The 24,194-nt window shown below is 50.6% G+C and overlaps 1 protein-coding gene across 2 annotated transcripts; it reads right to left on the reverse strand.

Annotated features, from left to right (window-relative positions):
* Window positions 1-24,194, reverse strand: MED24 (mediator complex subunit 24). Of its 2 annotated transcripts, XM_007465182.1 has the most exons (26): window positions 23,966-24,095; window positions 23,799-23,881; window positions 13,522-13,560; window positions 13,100-13,173; window positions 12,506-12,738; window positions 12,306-12,362; window positions 10,751-10,862; window positions 10,449-10,599; window positions 10,043-10,156; window positions 9,458-9,505; window positions 8,967-9,049; window positions 8,595-8,681; window positions 8,061-8,172; window positions 7,460-7,602; window positions 6,652-6,689; window positions 6,125-6,207; window positions 5,604-5,782; window positions 5,386-5,485; window positions 4,891-5,066; window positions 2,770-3,034; window positions 2,294-2,475; window positions 2,026-2,116; window positions 1,616-1,715; window positions 673-753; window positions 279-427; window positions 1-117 (listed from the first exon to the last, which is right to left on the reverse strand). In XM_007465182.1, exons 1-26 carry the CDS (start codon window positions 24,093-24,095, stop codon window positions 1-3), a joined length of 3,027 nt encoding a protein of 1,008 aa, XP_007465244.1. The 2 variants fall into 2 exon arrangements, with proteins under 2 accessions (XP_007465244.1, XP_007465245.1); XM_007465183.1 differs by lacking the exon at window positions 12,306-12,362 and having other exon boundaries at window positions 23,966-24,194.

A 24,194-nucleotide genomic window follows, 5' to 3' on the forward strand; every position in this document is an offset into this window, starting at 1 on the left:
TCAGAGGGCGGCAATGGCTTTGGCGGCCACCTGGCGGCCCAGGGGCAGGCTGAGGTCCGTGATGGCCAGAACCACCTTGGGGCTGGACATGGCTGACACCTTCACCAGTTCTGATACCTGTCAGACAGACAGACAGCTGCTCAGCAAGGTAATGGTGGGTGTGACGTCCAGGAGGAAGGAGCCCTCCCTCCTGGCCGCCGGACCCCAAGCTCTCCTGCAACGTGCTGACCCGCTCTGAGCTGGAGGGTGGGCCAGCGGCCCGGGGGCGCGGCACTCACTGTGGTAAAGGGCATGAACTGCAGGATGCTGCCTCGGCCGCCCTGTTCCAGGCAGTCCACGCAGCCCTCCATGAACCACTGCGCAAACTGCGTGTGGGGGCCGGCGGTCCGAGAGCCCAGGATGGAGGAGATGAGCAGGAACAGGTTGGCTGAGAGGAAAGGGTGGCGGGGGGAAGGAGAACTCCATGAGAAGGTTTGGGAAGAGGTCAGATTCTGGGAGAACAAAGAAGCGCTAAGGGTGTCCCCCCAAATGGGGACGTCAAAAAGAGAAAGTACAAAGGAAAGCTGGGGGCGAGCCAGAGAGGGACGAGACGGGGGCCTGGGGGAGACAGGAGAGCTGGCAATCAGCGGGGACGGGGGGCAGAGGGTGGGGAACAGGGCTGGGAGGCCTCACCCAGGACTCGGTTCAGCGGGTCTCTCATGTTAACCGTGTGAAGCTGGGAGGCTGACAGGTTGCTGCTCATGGACCGGTCCGCTGTGGGGCAAGCGAGGGGCACTGAGCAAACGGCCTCCTGCGTTCCGAACCGCCGCCCACAGGAGCCCTCACCTGTCGGGGGTGGAGGGCCCGGCCGGAGAAGATGCTTGGGTCCAGTCACACGGGCCCCAAATACAGGCTTCCCCACAAGCAGGTAAGAGAGAACTACCATCTGGTCAGCACCGCCAGGTGCCAATCTGCGGGCTGCATATGGCTGAAACCGCTAATCCTCACATCTCCATTTTACAGACAAGGAAGGTGAGACTAAGATTTGCTAAGTAACTAGCCAAAGGTCATAGAATCTTTCCTCTGTTCAAGTGCACAATTGGTCCCCTGGTCCCTGAAAGACCTCAGAGAAACTTCTAGGCTCAGAAGAAATCTCTGGAAACAGGAAAAATTAAACGCTACGAAGAGCCCTTAGCAGGGAGAGGCGATGACATCTAGGGAAGCAGGTGGAGTTGGGGTGCTCTCCCGGCAGGAAGAGTGGGGAGCAGTCCCAAGTATCAGCCCAGGCCTGCTCCAGGTCTCGGGGCCTGCTTCAGGGGAAGGAAGGTCAGAGCTGTGAATCAGTGGCACAGACTGTGCCCAAGGCAGTGAACTCACTGCCGTGAGGAGTGGGGAAGGGTCAGCTGTGCACCCCGGGCTAGGATGGGATCTGGGCAGAAGAGCTTCACCCTCAGGGAGTGATCCACAGCAACCCTTGGTCGCTCGAGGATAGGAAACAGAGCATCTGTAGGGGACAGAATGGGGCAGACTCCTACCACAGCCTCTCTGACCAGTCAGCGAGATGCAGAGCAGCTCTCAGAAGGAGTGAGTTCCCGGGAAAGGAAACAGCCCGCCCGGCCCCTGTCCACACACTCACTGGGACTCGAAAGGATATTTGCATCTTCCTCATTGGAGCTCAGCAGTCGCATCAGCTTCGAGGGCTGCATGTCATCCAAGGGGAAGAGGCTGATGTAATCCTGGGGGGCAGGAGAGCCACTGTTACCCACAGCTGCATCCCCAAATCTTCCAGGACTGGAGCTCAGTTTGGAGTTAAGCCCCCATAGGCCGCAGGTAGCATCTCCAGAGGGTCAGCTTCCCTCTCCTCGCCTCTCCCACTACCCTAGGGAGAGACCCTCCCACACACTCACCCCTGACACAGTGGCCCAGAGGCAGGGACCATGCCTGGCTGCCTGTGCCCGGGAAGGCGCCTCTTACCAGAAGAGGCTCAGTGAACATCTGCTGAACAAGCACAAGGGCAATGAACGGGGGAAGGGGCCCCTATCCTACCTCGATGTCTTCGCGCTGTCTCTTCTTTTGGCGGGAGGACGCCTGCCCCTTGTGGGAAGAGTAGGAACTCAGGGCACACCAGACGGCCAGCCTGGCAAAGGGGTCCAGGAAAAGGGGGTAAAATCAAAGAGGCCCCAACGCGGTTTCTGTGCCCATGCTGATCAGGCCCCACCCGACAGGGCTTCCCCACAGCCCAGTTTCCTGGGTGGCCCAGGCAGGGTGCCCCCCTCCGGGCTGGGGGGACTTAAGGCTCTCCACAAAATCCTACTTGGCGAGAGCGGTGCCAGGGGGGTCCATGAGGCTGTGCCACTTGGAGGAGTCGGTGAGCAGGCCAGGGAGGATGTGGCCCAGCAGGACCAGGGTCACTTGCTGCATGTCCAGACAGAAGATGGAGTAGAGCAGCTCCACCGCCCGAAGCGTGTGCTCCTTCCGCGTCTCCTTCAACAGCTCCTGGAAGGACAGGGCAGAGGAGGACCGAGGAGCTGAGGGCCCTCAACGTGGGCAGTGACGTCCTGCAACTCCCTTCAGACCCCAGGAGCTCCCGAGGCAAGGACCGGCCTCTGGAGTCCAAGGAATCTTCTCTGCATTCAGTGGGCCTCGCAGAGAAGCCCCGCCGACTGGGCTGGGGGTTGAGAAGCCAGAGGACCAGACCACGCTTGGTCCTGTCAGGCGTTTTCTCAGCTGTCTCCGGCGGTCTGAGAATGCCTGTTCCCCCCAGCCCACCCCCACCCCCGACCCCAGTACCTTAATCAGGTTGTTGCAGAACCAGTAGACGCCTCCCATGTGCAGCAGGGTGTCAAAGATGTGGATGGAGCGACTGTCCACCCATCCCTTCTCCAGCACCTTAGCAAATATGTCCGTCAGCACCTCCTTGATGGGTCGCTTGGGGGGCAGCAGGTTCCAGTAGGGCATGGTGTCCATGCCCGTGGATGGGAACTTGATCTGTGTGGCCGTCTGCTGCAGCACGTCCGCACACATATGCTCCAGGATGGAGCTCATGATCACCACCCTGATGGGGGGAGGGAGGCGAGAGGGCCTGTGGTTCAGGTAGCAGCAGGTTCAATAGCTGGGGTGGGGGCAGGAACAGGCAGGCCTGACTCTTCCCAGGACTCGGGTTACGGAATTAACCCCATTCTACGCTGAGGGAGGAGACAAGGGGAAGTTGCAAACCCCTAGGACACCTGACCCCACGAGTCCTGCTCCGGCACCAGCCTATGGGGGGCGGGGGCACTTGCCTCCTCCAGATCATTCTAGCAATGTATTCATTCATACCTTCTCTCACTCTCTCTCTCCAACTTCCTCCATCCCCCAGGCCTGGGCCTTGACAATCCTCTGGCATAAATAAATACAATCACTTCCCTCTAGGCTGAGTGCTTGCGGGGGTTCCCCACCCAGCCTTGGCCTCCTCCCAAAGTAACTGTTACTTCCAGGACAGGGGCCCAAGGGCTGCCCCACAAGACTTTTCCCGGCCGTTGGTAGCTGGGTAAATATAAATGTATATCCAGGAATTTTCTCATGAAGAGTCTTCGACAAGGACTGCAGGCCTGGGCCTGAGCGCTAACCGTTCGGGGAACACTGGGTGGCTCTGGGAAAGTCACTGTGACTTTCACGGCCACTATTTCCACCTGCATGATGGAGCCACAGATTTCCCAGACAGGAGTCAGGGTGCTTAGAATGGATTACGTCACAGAAAACAGTCCATGACTTTTGCGGGGAGGATGCTGAGGGAGGGGAGGAATAAAGAGGAGACGGGATTTTACAGATCCTCCCAACCTCATTTCAGCTCAGTGTTTCCACTTCTCTTAAAAGACATCCTGATGGCTACCTTGTGGGTCATCACTCATAACTCATTGCTTGGTGCATGCTCACGTTCACAGCAGCACTATTCACAAAAGCCAAGAAGTGAAAGAAACCCACGTGTCCATCAACCAAGGGATGGATAAGCAAAATGTAGTATATACATACGATCCAGCCTTAAAAAGGAAGGAAATTCTGACACATGCAATGACATGGTTGAACCTTGGGGACACTACACAAAGTGAGATATGCCCGCCACAAAAAGACAAACACTACATGACTCCACTTACACGGGGTACCTAAAGAAATCAAATTCATAGAAACAGAAAGTAGGACGGTGGCTGCCAGGGGCTGGGGGAAGGACAGGAAGGGCTGTTGTTTAACGGGTCCAGGTTCAGATTTACAAGATGAAAAAGTTCTGGATATCTGTTTCACAACAGTGTGAATATACTTAACACACTACTGAACTGTGCCCTTAAAAATGGTTAAGGTGGTAAACTTTATGTTATGTATTTTTTACCATATTTTTTTTAAAAAGCTTATTGGATGGGCAAATGAAACAACCCCACTGAATCAACACAGCTGAAGTCGCTAGGGAGGTCCTCCAAGTCCCTGAAAAGCCCAGGCAGGAAAATGGCACAGAAGATAGCTGGGCCTGGAGGGGCAGGGTAGGGAGTGGGTGGACAGGCCCAAGGCCTATAAGATCTACAGATGGGCTCACAGTTCCTTAAGAGTGACAGAGCTAAGATAACCATTCCGTTCTGGCAAGCCAGCTCCCCAGGACTCGAGCCCTTTGAGGGCAGGAATCATAGCCACGTGGGGTCTGTAGTTCTGGCGCACACACAGCGGGTGCTGGATAATAACACTCCCGGCACAGAGACACACACTAAGTGTTGCTGAGTCAGTGAGTGAAGACGTGACTGAGAACGTGAGTGAGCGAGGAAGAGACTGAGCAGCTGAGCGGCATGTTTGGGAAGGTAAGAGAAGAGGAAGAGAGTGGTTTCCGGAGGCGCTGGCTTCTCAGGACAGACCTGCAGAGTTCCAGAAGGGAGGGGATGGGCCGCTGACCTCTCGTTGTAGAACTGCAGGGTGTTCTCGCTGTACAGCGGCCCTGCCAGCTGGCGGATCATCTGCAGCGACTTCTCACGCTCGTCCAGCCCCAGCATCCGCACGTGGGCCACAAGCCAGGCCACAGCACACACTGCCAGGCTGCACACCTTCCCCTTGATGTTATCAGTGATTTTCTGAGGGGGGGAGTGGTGAAGGGTGATGGGGCCACCCTCTCCCCTTCCCTGGCCATCACCTGCCCTGGCCTCCGTGGGCAGCTCAGCGCGACACTGGGATCCAGGGCCACGTTCCACACCTCTTTTCACCACAGGTCTGATTTTCCCCAAGTTCCCTGCGGGGGACGGAGCAGCTAACACTGTGACTACAAGAAAGATCAAGAACCACACACAGGCTCCTGGATTAAGGGCCTTTTCGTTCTTATGAAATCTAACAAGCTATCGAAGACTGCCTCTGTGTCTCAGGGAAGAGAGAAGGCCGCTGGAAAGGTGGGGCTACCTGGATGGACTCAAAGGCCAGCACCCCATTCTCCCAGGCATTGAGGATTTCCAAGATGGCCGCCGAAATGTTGAGACAGGCTTCATGCCACTTCATCTGCCTACAAGAGGGTGGGAATGGGAGAAAAATCACCACTGGGGGGCGTGGGATGGGCTGAGGGAGAGGGTCTGGGCCCTACCCGCACTACCACCCTTGGAGTGGGCACCCAGGCCACTGACACCAGCTTTATCTCCGAGGAATTGTTGAGCAGAGCCACCAGGGACTCCACTTTGGTGGAGTCGGGCCGGAAGCAGGGGTGGTCAGGGTTCAGGATTTTTCCCTCCTCGGGCATGCAGGTCTGCATCCAGGTCTCAAAGAAGAACACCTCTCCTCCCGTGTTTGACTCGGACAGGATCACCTGAGAAAGGAGCGGGTGGGGAGGTGCAGCACCCTGCACCTCTCTTCCTGCCCAGTGGCTTCCCCGCTCCCAGCCTGAAGAACTGGGGACAAACTGGTCTGAGGGAGAAAGACACGGGCTATGCTGCCACCTAGTGGTGGGTGTGGAACTGAAGGATTCAGGACATGACAAGGGGGCATCTATTGACTTGGGGCGGGGGCATCTGATTTCTGCAGCCAGGAGAACTAACTGGCTTGGGACATTGACGGGGGTGGGGTAGGGGTGTGAGGTGGGGAGAGTTATTGGTTGTTACCTTCCCCTTTGTCCCAAGTGCCCCAATCCTGACTGCTCCCCGTCACTCACCTCTGAGCCATAGGTCTGGGCCACGTGGCACAGCATGAGAAAGGAGATGTCAAAGAGCAAGGCTCGAACTGAGGCCGCCTTGGCTGTGAAGGATGAAAAGGCTGACCCCCAGCCTAGGGCAGGGGCCCAAAGGCCTTGTCTGGGTCGGGAGGGGCTCAGGATCTGCCTCAAGGAAGGTCAGGGACCGAGTGGCTCCTTCAAAGCTCTGAGGCTCAGAATCCTTTTCTTGAGAGTCTCAGTTGGAACATCATCCCTTCCTTGGAACCAAAGACTCCTGAACCCTCCTTTCCCCCAACACCTGACCAAATCGTAACAGGGGATGGAGAGGGACAAAGGGTGGTTTGGGAAGAATGCTTTTCCCAGCATGACCCTCTTTCAAGGCTCCCCAAAAGCTTCAGTCAGTCATCCCTAGGGGAGAACACAGCCTCCCCAGGATGAGCAAAAGCGTCCTCTTCCCTCCCCTGTTCTCTCCCTCCACACCCCTCCTTCAGCACCACTGGGCCTGGGGGTGTGTGGAGCTGACTTACTGCTTTCTTCACTGCGGTGTGTCGTGAATTCGTTCAAACTGCAGAAGGAATGGAGACAGGTTGCATCAACCAGGGCAAGGGGTGGGCAGCGGCTGGGGTCAGGGGCTCTGCCCACTCAGAGAGGCGGTCACTAGAGTCTGAATTATGGGTTCAACTTAAAAGGAACACCATTGCTACAGAAACAAGAACTCTTTCTATTTTTAAAAGATTTCCAAGGCCTAGAGAATGGCTCGCTGAATGGAACAACATTCTACACATCAAATTCCAGGTCAATCCAAAAACTCAGCAGAATTTGAGAGTCCCTTATTAATAAGTGGGTATGAACACAATCCCTCCACATCTGCTGTTCAACACCTCGTCACCTTGCCAAACACCTCCACTCCATCCTCAGCTGAAGAGAAAACAGCACTTCATGTCCAGAGAATGGGCCCTTCCCCCAGGTCTCCAGCTGGGATGCTCTGCCTTGGCATCTCTGGGGAGACTCAGACCCCACTGCCTTGCCCTTATTCTGCCACCTCCTCCTTTGTTTTTTGCTTGCTTTCTTTTTTAATATTTATTTATTTATATTTGGCTGTGCCGGGTCTTAGTCGCGGCACACGGGGTCTTCATTGCAGCATGTGGGATCTTTCAGTTGCGGCATGTGAACTCTTAGTTGCGGCATGTGGGATCTAGTTCCCTGACAAGGGATCGAACCCGGGCCCCCTGCATTGGGAGCACAGAGTCTTAGCCACTGGGCCACCAGGGAAGTCCCCACCTCCTCCTTCACACATGCCTCCCAGACCCTGGTCAGAGGCTCAGGCTTCCTTACTTGATGAATTTCCGGGCAAAGGACTTAAGCTTCCCAGTGGCCGCAGCAGCAGCCAGCAGCAAGTCCAGGCTCTTCCCAGACAGCATGTGGCCCAGGACCCCTAGCAGCCCCTCCGGGGACTTGGAGTGGTCTGCATCCATTGTCTGGGGACAAGACAGGAAATCAAATTCTGAAGAACACTGAAGACCCCCCCAGATACAGCCTAGCCACAGTTTCTCTCTCTGCATGTCTCTATTAAACGGGACACCAGGACCTGCCATTTAATCGACATCTGACTCCAATCTGGAAATCCGTTCCTTAAATTCTTTGCTCTCCGATCCATTCCTCTCGACTAAATTGGGACGATGGCGCTGGAGTCAGGATGGGCGAGGTCTCTGCTGTGCAATTCAGCGCCGTTTCCACACCCACCACAGCGCCTGGCTGACCAGTGAAGCTCAACAAACGCTTGTTTCCAGGGGCGCTTTCCTCACCTTCCCCCTTTCTCTACTTCCAAAGTAACCAGAAGAGAGAGAGGTCCGTGGCCTATTTACTTACCTGGAAGAAGAGGGAAACTGGAAAGAGGGAAGGTATGCCCCTGGTGGCAAGGGAACAGCGCACTCACTTTGAGGATGTTGGTGACGGTGGGCTCCGCGCGGAGGATCAGCCCGGGGTTGGGCTGGATGTTGGCATTTTCATCTGATTTCAGCTGGGGTGCGTGCTCCCGGTCTGCTTTGCTGTGGCCACAAGAGAAGGTAAGGGAACAGAGATGAATTCCTGACACGCTCCTCAGTCCAGGCCCAGGAGCAGAGGCACAGAGGAGGCACTGGGCTTGGGTGATGCTTATGAAAGCGCGTCCAGGAGCGCAACCGCTTCAAATCGCCTCTAGTCATTACATCTGTGTTGAAAGTTCATTTAAGACTGAAGGAAGTTTTACAATTTCTACTTCGATCACAAAGGAGGGCGAGAGTTAAAGCCCTAACGGTGCAAAACCCTGGTCTGCAGAAATCTGTGTCTCCTGTCCCTAGTAACCCTAGGTGTGGCTCCCGTCACCCACACTCAAACCCCCGACAGGAGGGAAAAGGCACCCAGCAGCCCAGTCTGGACATGAGGCGGGTGGGCAAGGGGCCCTTGGGCCAGCCCGGGAGCTCATACTTACCGCTTGGCCATGAGGTTGTTCGTACTGGCTTCAGACAGAAGCCCCTGCTTGCTACATTCTTGGAGTAGGAAATTTGTACAGTCACAGCTGTGAGGGAAAAAGATGATGGGGGGCCTAGGCATACTGCAGGGATTATGGAGGGGGAGCCGTGAGGCCCTGCCCAACATCCTCCCTCCTTTAGGGTGAAGAACATTTTGAGTGCCTGAGGGAAGGCAGAGGGGCTTGGGCACTCGGCAACCACGGGGCTGCTGCCTCCTGCCCCTGCTGAGAGGAGGAACAAGGAGCCGGTCCCCTGGTGCTGATCTGGCACAAAGAGCAGGGGAAGAGCCAGAGCTCCTTCCAGTACAGCGAGGTGAGCAGGGGGCCTCATACTTGCAGCGCTGGTCAGCTTTGTCCAGCAAGGGTGTAAGCTGCAGCAGGAACTCAAAAGCAGAATTGACATCCTCGGTAAAGTCCTGCAAAGAGACAGAAACTGCCATCTGGCTTCCAGGTCCTCCGCTCCACCCATGGCCCGTGATGCAGGCTCACAAAGACAACCTGCTGGGTACAACAGCCTACAGGTCGGCCGTGCCCACTGCTGGCTTCCAGCGACTGGACGAGGACAGTATGGGGCATCACTGCTCCCTGCCATCTCGGCCCTGGTCATCTCGGGCACCCTCGCGTCCGGAGCAGCCTGGCTGCCTTCTGTGCGTGGACGCCCGCAGATGCTCGGGGGATACCCCCGCCTCCAGCCCTCCCCAGCACAAGAACGCACTACAGCCCAGGTAGGGCCAAGTGACCCTTCCCTTGCCCTTGTTTCTCCAGAGCTGTAACAAGGATTCACCTGTTCCCATGCCAACTCCCATCTCATTTCTTTAACTTACCTTGTCCCCATGGGAGTATTTCTTCAACTTCACCAAAACCTGTGGAATCTACAGGGTGAGGCAGGGGGGAAAACAGGAAGCTCAATTTCTTCTCTCTTTCACCCAGAACAAAAGGCATCCCTTCCGTCCCCCTGCTCTGGGTTGAGACAGGAACACTCCTGCCCTGGAAGTGAAAGCGCTCAAAGAGCCAAATGAGAAAGCTGACGTCTAGCCAAGCGCCCGCTGCCCTCAGTCTGCAGGGCCCGGGAACCCCGCACTTCCGTGGCTCAACAAGGAAATGCTCTAAGTGAAAGTGGGTTCCCGGAGCCGCCCCGTGCCAACATGGCTGATGACCAAGCTCCCAGCACCTGTGGGCCAAGACATGGCAGAGGCCTGCCAAGCAGGCTAAACAGCCCTGGGACCTTCAGGGAAAATCAGGGCAACTTGTGCTGGGGGATCTGGCAAGCTGGGCATGAAGTCAGTGGGGAGAAATGCGGGGCAAAGGTCCAGGGTGTCTCCGCTCTTCATGAGAACCATTCTGAGACTGGCCCTCCGTGGCTCCCACGTCCTCTGAGACTGCCTCCGTGGCTCCCACGTCCCAGGTACCTTGAGGAAAGTGAAAGCTGTCCACTTGAGCTCCCCCGTGCCCTCAGGAGACTCGATGAGGCCCACGAAGCAGGCTTTCCAGATCTCCAGGACAAAGAGCGGGGTGGGGATATGCTGTGGGAAGACCCAAGGGAAAGCATAAGAGGGCGCCCACCCCCCTCCCGTCTCCTGACCCCCAGGGGTCAGTGGGTCACAGGAGGGCAGCACAGGCACCTCCCCGACTCTTGTGCAAGAACCAGGGACAGCAGGTGACATGGCAGAACCATTCCACCTGACAGAACCATGCACGTTCCACCACGAATTAGGAGAAACCCTATTTCTCCCTTGAAAGACCAGAAGAATCCTCCCTCCCGCCCCCGCACAGCCGGCCCGGCCCGGGGACAGAGAAGCAGCCCTGGCCTCCCACCTGCATGCGTTTCACCATCATCAGCTGCTCCACCAGGGGCTGTGTCTCGCCAGTCAGGTTCATGGTGCCCTCAAGCAGAACCACCGCGTGGACTGTGGGGAAGCCAGTCTTGTGCAGCTGCTCAGAGTGCACGGACAGCATGGTGGGGATGCTGAGGGGACACAGAGGGGACATTGTGCGGGCGGTAAGGGAGAGTCAGAGAGGAGGTGAGAGCAGGGGGGTCAGGGCCAGAGGCCACATCTTCCCACCCATGCCCGGGCCTTTCCTCTCTCCCTTCACCAGATCACCCTGGGAGCCGGTACCTCCTAATGAGCGTGCCACACTGCTCAGCCTGGCTCCGGAGCTGGGGGTTGCTGAGATTGGCCAGGATCTCCCCAAGCTTCAAGAGACAATGCTCGATGGCAGTCCAGGAGGCTGGCAGAGAAAAGAAAATGCAGAGAATCATGGGGAGCAGAAGAGAGAGAGAGACTGGCCCCAAACTCCTTGACTTGGCACCCCCTGGGCCCACAAAAACCACGCAGGGAGGCTTCCCCCGAGGATGGCATGGAGGCTAGGGGCCTGAGGGCAGCATGCACTGTTTCCAGAAGGGGGGTGGGCACCAATGATGAAGCCACTAGAAACGATCCCCAGAAGCCCGATTCCTTAGGGGTCGCCCACAGCTGACTTCAGAAACTAGGTACGGCAGAAGACAGGCAGTGACAGAGAGAGGCCCAGGGGGCTTGCAGTTCAGCGGCCAGCACAGGGAGGTGACCACAAATCATTTCGAGAGTGGGCCAGCCTTGCAAGCGGCCACCGCTCTCCACTGCAGTCAAGCTGGACCCCTAAACAGCCTCCTGTGTTCACCGGCTCCCTGTCTGAGCCTTTGCTCTGGCTGTTCTCCCCTCTGAAAAGCCCCTCCTACTCACCTTCTCCCCTCACACTCTCACTGCCCTGCGAGTCTATGTTCAAGCCCCGGCTCCTTTAACAACTTACCCAGCTGGTCCAACCCACTGACCTCTTACTCCTAAATGCCTGAACTCATGGTCTATACCACATAGTTTGGCACTTATAAGTCACTTATCCTAGTTACACTTCCAGAGGGTCAAATGATGAATAATGGCACCAACTAGCCCATTAACCTCCATGTAGCATAGGGGAAAAAAAACAAAAAGATAAGACCTGAGATCCAATAAAATTAAGTTAAAAATTCATTCATTTTTCAGCCAATAAACATTTGTCAAGCGCTCAAAATAGACAAACTGTCAACATAGCCCATTTTTACATAGTGATCATCTTTCTGGACTTTTCATAGCCAATAACCATATTTTGAGAAGTAATAAATAGACTAATCCTGTAACAAGTCCTTCAACCAGGTCCTAAAGACCTGTGTAGAGGCCACCCCAGCATTCTCGTTACTGGAGAACAAGCGACCCTTAGGCAGCCCCAAGCCTCATCAGCAAGACCGTGGCCTTCAGGCCCATGTCCAGAAATACCCGTCTTCCCTCCCACCAGGTGATCTGTCTGATCCCGGGCTCTGGAGGGTTCCAACGTTTAATATCTGCACTTGAGTCAAGAGGCGTATGGCTCAACAGGCCTGGCAGCAGGCAGGCACTGCATTTAAAGGGATGTTTTAGGCAGCACTCAAACACAAAAGTTATTTGCTTTCAGATGAGTCACATGGAGACAAACACAGCGATGGATGGCGTGCTTGTCTTGACCTCTCGTTTTTTCCATGTATATTACGTACTAGCCTTGCTCCCCACTAGCACGTACACTTGTTGAGGGCAGGGACCCTGCCACATGCCCCTTCGGTAGCCCCCCGCCCCCACCCCCAGCACCTGGCACAGTGCTGGGCATACAATAATGCTCAGTAAATACCTGTTGGTTGATTGGCTCGGGTGCCACCCTGCCCAAGTCCCTGGGATGTATGCAATGCTTATGGGGAGAAAAAAAAGGAAGTGGGATGATTTCAGATCCTCCTGGAAAAAAGTGGGATGGCATCCTGCCTCTCCCCTCTCAATTAAAGAACCGGCTACGGAAGCAGTGACAGGTGGGGCTCAGGGAACCAGGGGACATACAGGCCTCCTCTAGTTTGGCGATGTGGAGCAGGGCCCGGTTCTTGGTGCTGCTGAGGGTCTTCTCCAGGCGCTGCAGGCACATGGCAAGCTGCTTCTCACCGGCTGCTGGGGTGCCGGCCTCCAGCCCCTCCCGGAGCCGCTCTGCAGAGGCTGCAGTGCAGCGCAGCAGCCAGTGGAGGGCACTGAGAAGGGCCCGGCACAGCCCGATGCACTCCTCTGCTTTGCCGTGACAGCTACCGGGAAAGGATGCAAAATCTGTCTTTGATCCAAAGGCTGAAATCCGACCCACACCCATGTTCCCCAGAGTGCCGGGCACTCCCTTACTAGGGAAGAAAGTTGGGAAGCTTGCAAAGTCCTGGGGAAGACTGCCCTGTTGGCTTTCACTGGATAAGATTTCAAATGAGTGACTCCAAATAGAGAAGAGGCACTTTAGTCCTAAGGGAGTAAGTAGGAAAAGATGTGGGTGGGTGGGTGCAGACGAGCAGGTGGGAAGAAGTGTGAGAACCAACAGAGGTGCCCTGAGCCTATATGCCGGGAGCGTCTCTACGCTAAGACGCTGCTGGAAGGTGGTGAGCTCCTCACCCCTGCCATTACCTCAGTCGGTCACAAAATATGTCCATGATATCCAGCAAAGCCTGGACACACAGGTCCCGGGAAAAGTCATCAAACTGTGGAGAGAACAGTGGCGATGCGACGGGGTGTCCCAGTCACCCCCCAGTCTCAAGCATGAGGCAGCTGGCGCATTCAGGAGTCCTACTCATCTTTCCTCCAACCCCAGGTTTCAGACTCGGCAGCCTTTCAACATTGGAAATTGGCTCCTAATTGCCAGTGCCCACTTCCTAGGATCCCGCTCCCTCTAATGGGAGGCAGCCATGCCAGCCAGAGGCACGCTGTGCTGCCTGCCCAGCCACAGAGGTCACTCGATCAGAGCAGTCAAGGAGGTGGGGCCCCATTTGTCACTACCATATCTCTGTTCCCCCACCCCCCATCTAGCTTGTGAGTGTCTATGGTCATACCTTACTGATAGCTGTGAGGACGGAGGAGTAGGACACCATCTGGAGGGAAAGAAGAAAGATAAAGTTCAGACAACTGGTGTCTGAGAGGAACAAACAAAACACAGACACTTAAAGTTGCTGCTAAAATCTCAACCCCTTCAAGAGGCCTTCCACAAGCCCAGAGACAGTAACACCAGGCACTGTGCCCATCCCTGCTTCCATCAAACTCACTATGATTGACAGCACCAGCACAAACCCACTAAGAAGATGATTTGGGGGTATTCGAAGGGGCCATGTTTCATGTTCACCTGCCACACACTGTCCACCGTATAGTACAAGGTTTGACTGCTGGTGGGCAGAAGAATGGACACGAGTGAGGTCATGTTACTCTACTCCTGCAACTCCCACCAAGGGTGATTTTATCTGGATAAGAACTGGAGACATACGAACTGCTCCTGCAATGAAGAGGTAGTAACTCCACTTTGAAATAGGAAGTGAATTTCAATACACATACTCGTTCTCTAGGATACCTCCAGGACACCACCCAAAGCTGAAATCCTTTCTCGGTGCTCCAAGTAATCCCCTTGGACCCATCATTACACAGTGGGTACCTGCTGCCCCCACCAAACTAGGGGCTCCTTGAAGACAAGGGTGCTTAGGGAGGGTGGGAGGGAGACACAAGAGGGAAGAGATACGGGGATATATGTGTACGTATAGCTGATTCGCTTTGTTATACAGCAGAAACTAACACAACGTTGTAAAGCAATTATACTCCAATAAAGATGTTAAAAAAAAAAAGATAAGGATGATTTTACTCAGTGACCACCATCAACTTGTTAATGTTTGTAGAATGAATAAGTAAAACACACCTTTAGATCAATATTTCTCAAACTAGCTTCCAAAGCTACACTGTCCAATAGGGAAGCCACTAGCCACATGTGGCTGTTTAAGTTTAAATTAAAGTTAAATAACATTAAAAATTCAGTTCCTTAGTCATAGTAACCACATTTCAGGTGCACAACAGACACATGGGGCTAGTGGCTGTTGTATTGGACAGCGCAGATACAGAACATTTTTATCACTGTAGAAAGTTCTACTGGGTGATGCTGTTTCAAAGGGTCCTCAAGATGTTAAAAACTTTTACACATGCACACACATACACAGAGCTTCTGTGTGATATGAATTTGAGAAACCCTGAAATAAACATATACAAAGAGCTTTTTTAAGGGTTCTTTTAGTAAAGAGCTTTCTTTACTGTAGGACTGCTCTTACCCATAATAATATACTTGTATACAATGAGACTCTCTAAGATCACTGGAGATGAAGCAAGCAATATTTTTCCAATTTATTTGACCAAGGAATCTCATTTAACTAGTATCTGCAAAACACATTTTGCAAAATGCCATCTGAACAGCAAGATCCCTGAGAACAGGAATAGTGTTAAATTTATATGTTTCCCTAGAACCTAGTCTGGGGCCTACCACATAGTAGGACCACTTTGGTTTGATGAATTCTAGTAACTAGCATTCTGAAAAAATTTTACCTTAACACAAATTTCTATTAGTAAAACCTATTAACACCATTGTAAGATTGGAGATATAGTTCAAAAGAAATAATCTGTCCTGAATGAAATCAAACCTTACAGAGAGCTTTTAAGTTGTCATATTTAAAAAAAATAATTATAGCATGCTGATCAAATATGAATAATACTATAGAAAACAGTTACAACTCTATACTCAAAATCAGTGGCAAAATACACCAAAATAAAAAGCAGAATACAATGCCAGAGACTGTCAGGATAATCACCTGCCTCATAGCTTGTCTTCACTAGAGGAAAAGAAATTTCCAAAGATTTAAGAAGAAAGCTAGGGCTTCCCTGGTGGCGCAGTGGTTAAGAATCCGCCTGCCAATGCAGGGGACATGGGTTCGAGCCCTGGTCCAGGAAGATCTCACGTGCCGCGGAGCAACTAAGCCCATGCACCACAACAACTGAGCCTACGCTCTAGAGCCCACGAGCCACAACTACTGAAGCCCGCGTGCTCTAGAGCCCGTGCTCTGCAGCAAGAGAAGCCACTGCAATGAGAAGCCCGTGCACCGCAAGGAAGAGTAGCCCCCGCTCGCCGCAACTAGAGAAAGCCCACGCGCAGCAACAAAGACCCAACGCAGCCAAAAATAATAAATAAATTTTTTTTTGAAAAGAAGAAAGCTAAGTCACCCTCAATGACTCAGTATGACAAATTTCACATGCTTGGCAATGCCTTCCATGTATAATTTCTCCCTCACATGAACAGGCCGCTCTCTGTTCAGACATTTTTTAACCAGTATTCTTGGATAAAGAGGAGCAAAACACAGAGGACTTAAATACACAATTAGTGTTTAGTGCCACTCTCAGCGGGTCATGCTATGAAGCATTAGCTGGTGTCTGACAGGGACCAGAAAGTTGGGAGCCTGCCTGGCAGGATGACCATAGAATTCCAGGCGAGTGTTTGTTTATTAATAACTGATGTCCCCAAAGCAAGAGCTTGGAAGTTAACTGAACCTTGTTGGATACCGACCTGAAGGGGGAGCTGGATGTTTCCACTAGAAACTGACCCCAAACGACCACAAGAGAAAGCCCCAATTCTGTACGCTCTAAGGGATGTTGTTAGTTACTATGAATTTATTGTCTCCAAATTCAGAATGGTGTTCAGTGAATTTCTGCTAACAGTATCAATAAAGCCCTCTGCTCTAAAGACCTAAAAATACTTTCCACATGGTGAACTGTTTTTCACAGCAGGACTTATAACTTATCTCAGTCCTACTATATCTATCAACGCAGAAGCTCTGAACTACCACCAGCCCCCGAGGCTGGAGCCCATTGACGCAGCCCAGTGCACACCTGGCCAGCCCAGAGAGACCCTGCAGCTGCTCTCTAATCCCCCTTCTCTTCTTCGCATTCGACGCCTTCAACCACTCCTAAGTGCCCTCTACACGCACAGCACTGGACCAAAGAGCCTCTTGACTCCGAGGGAAGAGTAAATTACTAATTTTGCACAGCACTTTACGAGTCATGGAGGTCTTGCATATATATTTATTTCTCACTCACTGGTACTTCAGCCTCTTCCTCTCTCTTGTCTTTGCCACCAGTTTACACATCTCTAGATTCTTCTCTTTTTAAAAGAAACTCCCGCAGACCCTATACTTCCAATTAACCACCACGCTCTCTTCTCAGTCATAGGAGTTCTCTACACTCTACCTCCCCACCTTCCATTCACAATGCGACCCACTCCAATCACTTCTGTCCTTCCCACCACGTGAAATCTCTCATTAAGCTCGTCAACAAACTTGTTAAACCCCATGGATACTTCTCAGTTCTGATCTCGCTGACCTCTCAGCAGCATCTCACACCAGGAAACACCTCCTCATCCTTCGGTCCTCTCCTCCCTGTGCTTTTCCTTTTTTTGGCCACGCCTTGAGGCATGCTGAATCTTAGTTCCCCAACCAGGGATCGAACCCCCGCCCCCTGCATTGGAAGCACGGAGTCTTAACCACTGGACTGCCAGGGGAGTCCCCCCTGGGCTTTTCTTGATACCACACTCTCTTGTTTTCCTTCTCTCCTCACTGGCCCCTTCTTTTCAGACTCCTATGAGGAATTCTTTTTCCATGTGTGTTCCTTAAATGTGACTGGTTCCTCAGAAACATGGCTTGGGTCACTTCTTTGCTCCCTCTGCACGCTCTCTCTGGGTAAATCTCATCCATGCCCATAGCTTCAATTACCACCTGCGGCTGACAACTCCTAAACCGTAGCTCCAGCCCTGACCTCTCCTCCCGAGTCCCAGACATCGATGTTCTACTGCCTACTGAGTGTCTTCTCTTTGACAGCCCACACAGGCGCTTTCCACGAAACAAGGCCAGAATCCAACAAGGCATCTCCAGCCCTCACCTGCAATGCTAACCACACAGGCGCTTTCCACGAAACAAGGCCAGAATCCAGCAAGGCATCTCCAGCCCTCCCCTGCAATGCTAACTACACAGGCGCTTTCCACGAAGCAAGGCCAGAATCCAGCAAGGCATCTCCAGCCCTCCCCTGCAATGCTAACCACAGTCCTGCTCTTCTCCCACCGTCTCCTTACGATCGCATCAGCCATCCAGATGTCCAAACCAGACACCTGGACACTAGCCTTGACTTCTTCCTCTCCCTCCCACCTTTCATCCAGTTAATCACCAAGTCCTCACAATGCCACTTCCTAATTTGTTCTTGAATTGATCTTTTTTTTTCCTGCTGCCACTTCTCAAGTTTATGCTAGTATCATCTCTTACCTGAATCACTGCAACAGCCGAAATCAGGGGCTGGAAAACAACAGCTCGCAAGCCAAATCTGGCTCATCACCTTTTTTGTAAATAAAGCTGCATCAGGACACAGCCATGTCCACTTACTTCTATATCACCTACACGTTATAGGCCTGCTAACAGAGACCATACAGCCTGCTAAGCTGAAAGCATTTACTATCTGGTCCTTGACAGAAAAATTGTCTCCCTGCTTTCTGTCTTACCTCCCTCCAACTCATTCTTCAAACTGCAATCAGAGTGATCTTTCTAAAATTGATCCACAAATCCCCCAAATCCACAAAGTCAAGGAAACCCCAATCAAAATGCAAAAGGCCTTTTTAAGGAACTTAAGTCTAAAATCTGTCTGGAAAAGAAAATGCCTGAAAATAGCCAAGAAATTTTTGAAAAATAAAACAACTAAGGGAACACTTCCCTAACAAGATGTCAAACATACTATAAAGGTATAGTAATTAAAACAGTAAAGTACTGGTACAAGAAAAGACAAATATGTCAATGAGATATACTAGAATGTCAAGAAATAGACCCTAGTCTATAAGAGAATTTAAGATATGACAAAGAATGGCCTATTCAATAAAGGCAGTTGAGCCAATTGTCCATCTATTTGGAAAAATAAATAAATTTGGATCTCTTCCTCACACCAGAATAAGTTTTAAATGGATTAAACAAAGTGAAGTGTTGGCAGAAATTAAAGACTATATTCTGATCCTTGGAGCAGGGAAGCCCTTATGCAAGACAAAAAGACAAAAAAAAGACAAAAGCCATATAGAGGAAAAAATGGTTAAATCTGACAACAAATACATATTTTAAATTCTGGAGGCCTTCCCTGGTGGCGCAGTGGTTGAGAGTCCGCCTGCCGATGCAGGGAAAGCGGGTTCGTGCCCCGGTCCGGGAGGATCCCACATGCCGCAGAGCGGCTGGGCCCGTGAGCCATGGCCGCTGAGCCTGCGCGTCCGGAGCCTGTGCTCCGCAACGGGAGAGGCCACAGCAGTGGGAGGTCCGCGTAACGCAAAAAAAAAAAAAAGAAAAATTCTGGGGAGGGACCTCCCTGGTGGTCCAATAGTCAAGAACCTGCCTTCCGATGCAGGGGACACAGGTTCGATCCCTGGTCGGGGAACTCAGATCCCAAATACCGCGAGGCAACTAAGGCTGTGCGCTCTAGAGCCCGAGAGCCTGAACTAGAGAGAAGTCCACGCCCACAACGAAGATCCTGTGTGCCGTAACTAAGACCCGATGCAGCCAAATAAATAATTTTTTTTTTTTTTTTTTTTTTTTTTTGCGGTACGCGGGCCTCTCACTGCTGTGGCCTCTCCCACTGCGGAGCACAGGCTCTGGACGCGCAGGCTCAGCGGCCATGGCTCACGGGCCCAGCTGCTCCGTGGCACGTGGGATCTTCCCAGACCGGGGCACGAACCCGTGTCCCCTGCATCGGCAGGCGGACTCTCAACCACTGCGCCACCAGGGAAGCCCATAAATAAATATTTTAAAAATTAATAATAAAATAAAATTCTGGGGAATTCCCTGGTAGTCCAGTGGTTAGGACTCCACGCTTTCACTGCCAAAGGCCTGGGTTCAATGCCTGGTTGGGTAACTAAGATCCTGCAAGGCACACTGTGCAGCCAAAATAAATAAATAAAATTCTGCATGCTAAAAAAATAAAATGATAAAGTAAAAAAGTGATAGAAAATTTAAAACATAAAAAACAGACAATGATTACAAGACAGAATATACTAAAAGACTTAAAAATCAGTAAGAATTCTTGGAGTGATGAAAATGTTCTAAATTGACTGTGGTGATGGTTGCACAATTCTAAATATACTAAAAACCAGTTAATTGTACACCTTAAATGGGTAAACTGCATGGTATGTGATTTATATCTCAAATAAAGCTGTTACTAAAAAATTTAAGAAAACAAACAAATGACAGAAAAATGGGCAAATGATATTCATAAGTAATTCACATAATATACACAGAGCCAATAAACATATAAAAAAATATGCTCAATATCACAATCATGGAAATACATCTTATAACATGTTGTAATTTTTTGCCTCTCTAGAAAATAACCTTAAAAGATTCAACCTTGGCAAAGGTGTGGGGAAATACTATCAAGCACTATGGGGCAGGTGTAAACTGATACAATCCTGTTTTTGAGGGCAATCTGCAGGATCTACTATAATTTAATATGTGTGCACTCTTCAAATCAGCAATTCCATTTCTAGGTATCTATCCTAGGGAAACAGTCCCAGATATGCAGAGGCAAGTACAAGAATGTTCAGTAAAACATTGACTATAACAGTAAAAAATTTAAAACAACTTAAATTACACTACATATGGAACATTGGGCAGCAGTGAAAAAGAAAAAGGTAGGGACTTCCCTGGTGGCACAGGGGTTAAGAATCTGCCTGCCAATGCAGGGGAACTGGGTTTGATTCCTGGTCCAGGAAGATTCCACATGCCGCAGAGCAACTAAGCCCATGTGCCACAACTACTGAGCCTGTGCTCTAGAGCCTGCGCACCACAACTACTGAAGCCCGTGCACCTAGAGCCCATGCTCCACAATGAGAAGCCACCACAGTTGAGAAGCCCGTGCACCACAACAAAGAGTAGCCCCCACTCGCCACAACTAGAGAAAGCCCGCACACAGCAATGAAGACCCAATGCAGCCAAAAATAAATAAATAAAAAATAAATTTATTTAAAAAAAAGAACAAGGTAAATGAATATGTGCCAACACAGAAAGCAGACTTGATGCCAAGAGGAAAAAGGAAGCCTAAGAACCATGAGCCAGCTGAGGAATACTACTCAGCAATTTTTTTTTTTTAAGATTTATTATTTATATTTATTTTTGGCTGCGTCGGGTATTAGTTGCGGCACACGGGATCCTTGTTGAGGCATGCAAGATCTTTTTTTTTTTTTTTTGCTGTATGCGGGCCTCTCACTGTTGTGGCCTCTCCCGTTGCGGAGCACGGGTCCCGCGGCCATGGCTCACGGGCCCAGCCGCTCCGCGGCATGTGGGATCTTCCCGGACCGGGGCACGAACCCTTGTCCCCTGCATTGGCAGGCGGACTCTCAACCACTGCACCACCAGGGAAGCCCCATGTAAGATCTTTTGTTGTGGGTGTGCAGGCTTCTCTCTAGTTGCGGCGTGCGGGTTTTATCTTTAGTTGTGGCGCACAGGCTCCAGGGCACGTGGGCTCTGTAGTTGTGGCATGCGGGTTCCAGAGAGTGTGGACTCTGTAGTTTGCGGCACGCAGGCTCAGTAGCTGTGGCATGCGGGCTTAGTTGCCCCGCAGCTTGTGGGATCTTAGTTCCCTGACCAGGGATCAAACCAATGTCCCCTGCATTGTAAGGTAGATTCTTTACTGCTGGACCACCAGGCAAGTCCCTACTCAGCAATTTAAAAAACGAATGAAGGGCTTCCCTGGTGGCACAGTGGTTAAGAATCCGCCTGCCAATGCAGAGGACACGGGTTTGAGCCCTGGTCTGGGAAGATCCCACATGCCGTGGAGCAACTAAGCCTGTGCGCCACAACTACTGAGCCTGTGCTCTAGAGCCCGCAAGCCACAACTACTGAGCCCACGTGCCACAACTACTGAAGCCCGTGCACCCAGAGCCCATGCTCCGCAACAAGAGAAGCCACCACACCACAACCAAGAGTAGTTCCCGCTCGCCCCAACTAAAGAAAGCCTACATGCAGCAACGAAGACCCAACGCAGCCAAAAATAAATAAATAAATATTTAAAAAAAGAATGAACTACTGACATACACAACATAAAGCTCAACAACATTTATGTTAAATAAAAAAAGACAGCATTAAGAGTTTATACTATATGAGTCCATTTCTATGAAATCCAAATATAGGCAGTAGTAATCTATGGTGATAGAAAACATTTAGTGGACTAGAAAAGGAAAGATGGTCTAGAAAAGGGTACAAGGAAACTTTCTGGGAGAATGGAAACATTCTGTATCTTATTTTGGAAGTTAGTGACATGGGTATACACAATTACTAAAACTCAATGAATTAATCTTAAGAGCTGTACGTTTTATTGCACATTAAATAGTATATATATATATAAAAATCCTATCACACTATTCCTCCACTTAAAACCCTTTAAATGATTATTCGTCACCCTAAGATAAAGTCCAAACTCCTTAGCATCACCCACAGGTCACTTATGACCTAACCTCTGTCTTTCTCTCTAAACCATTCTCCCCCCCGTGAAGTGCTAACCCAGCAGTTAGCAAAATATGGTCCAGGAGCCCCTGGGGATCTGTGAGGTCAAAACTGTGAGGTAAAATACTAAGATGTCATTTGCCTTTTTTACTTTTTTTTTTAAGGCAATGGGATGCTTTGTATGTGTGTTTTTATATAAATTTATTTATTTATTTATTTTTGGCTGTGTTGGGTCTTTGTAGCTGTGTTCAGGCTTTCTCTAGTTGCAGTGAGTGGGGGCTATTCTTCATTGCAGCGCGCGGGCTTCTCATTGCGGTGGCTTCTCTTGTTGCGGAGCACGGGCTCTAGGCGCGCGAGCTTCAGTAGTTGTGGCACATGGGCTCAGTAGTTGTGGCTCATGGGCTCTAGAGCGCAGGCTCAGTAGTTGTGGCTCATGGGCTTGGTCGCTCTGCGGCATGTGGGATCTTCCTGGACCAGGGCTTGAACCTGTGTCCTCTGCACTGGCAGGTGGATTCTTAACCACTGTACCACCAGGGAAGCCCCCCTTTTTTACTCTTATTCTCTCACAATTGTACAGTGGAATGTACCAGAGGCTCCATGACATGTGATGAAACTATGTAATTAAATGTGTCAACAATTAGAATATCTATATAACTTAGTAATGGATATTTACCAAATGACCAATTCACAATTTATAAAATCAGGCATGGGTAAAAGATCTATTCAAAGCGCAAGAGACAGACCAATGAATTTTAATGTAACAGAGTATTAAAAGTTCATTGATGTGATTTCACATCACCTACTGAACTTTAATGTCAAAGAATATCTACATTTGTCTGAAAGGCTTATTAAAATGTTCTTCCCTTTTCAAACTAAATACCTGATATGTGAGGCCAGATTTCCTTCATATACTTTAGCTGAAACAGCCTCCTGCAACAACTGAATGCAGACGCAGCTACGAGAATTCAGCTGTATTCTATTGAGCCAAAGTTAAAGAGACTTGCAAAAATGTAAAACAATGCCACTTTCCTCACTAATTTTTTTTGTTTGTTTTGTAAAATATGGTTATTTTTCATTAAAATCTTACTTATATTAATATATAATGGGTTTACCTTTTATTATTTTTAACTACATAGTTTTTACATTTCTCAGCTTTCATTTTTAGAGTGGTAAATATGAATAGATATAATACATCTAAACAAAAGCTCTGTAGGAGACTCAATTTTTAAGAATACAAAATGTCCTGAGACCAAAACTGCTACTCTAGCCATACCACATTATTTTCAGTTCCTAAACATCATGTGATGTTTGTCTCCCAGCCGTTGCATATGCTTTTCTCTCTGCTTTGTACACGCTCATCAATCTGCCTGGTTAACTCCCACTCACGTCTTAAATATCACTTCCTACCTGGTTGCTCAGACAGGATTAGGTATCCCTCCTATGTACTCCCATAGTACTCTGTCCGAGCCTATATCATAGTCCCATCCTGTGACTGACTGCTTATTTACATGATTGTATTACCCACTATATTCCTTGAGTGCTTGGATTAGACCTTGTTCACAGCTAAATCCCCAGAGCCTATGGCACCGTCTGGCACATACAAGCATCTGCGAATATTTACTGATAGAATAAGTTAATGTAATATTCATCAAAAGTATTATTATTTTCACAAGAAAACTGAGGCTCAGAGAAATGATGTGTTCAAACAAATTCACCCAGAAAGTGTGAGCTGACAACTGTATTCCAAGTCTTTTACCTTCAAACCCTCATTCTCTGGCATAGGTGGAAGAGTTTACCTGGGAACTAATGGCATACTTCAGGTAGGACAGGATGAGAGGATTGGGGGAAGGTCCAATCATGGCCTGCTCCAGTAGTGCTTCTGCAAGGGGAATAACAAAGGAAGACTGAGTGGTAACATGCTGGGTTTAGCCCTCCCATCCTTCCTTCCTACTTCACTTGAGACCTGCTAGGTTGAGAATGTCCCAGGTGGCTCCTTTGGGAAAGAATTTCTTCATGTTGATTGCCCACTGGTAGTCACTCCATCGCTCCTTCCAAGCTTGCAAAATGGCTTGCTTCAGGTTCACCACCTTCATGATTTTACTCTGAGTAGGCGGGGCCGGTGGCGGTCAGCCTTGAGGTGGGAGAAGTCGAGCTAGAGAAGGCGCTAGGGGATTCTGAGGAAAAGAACGGGG

The sequence above is a fragment of the Lipotes vexillifer genome, unplaced genomic scaffold, assembly GCF_000442215.2.
Source record: "Lipotes vexillifer unplaced genomic scaffold, Lipotes_vexillifer_v1.1 scaffold591, whole genome shotgun sequence".
Lineage (NCBI taxonomy): Eukaryota > Metazoa > Chordata > Mammalia > Artiodactyla > Lipotidae > Lipotes > Lipotes vexillifer.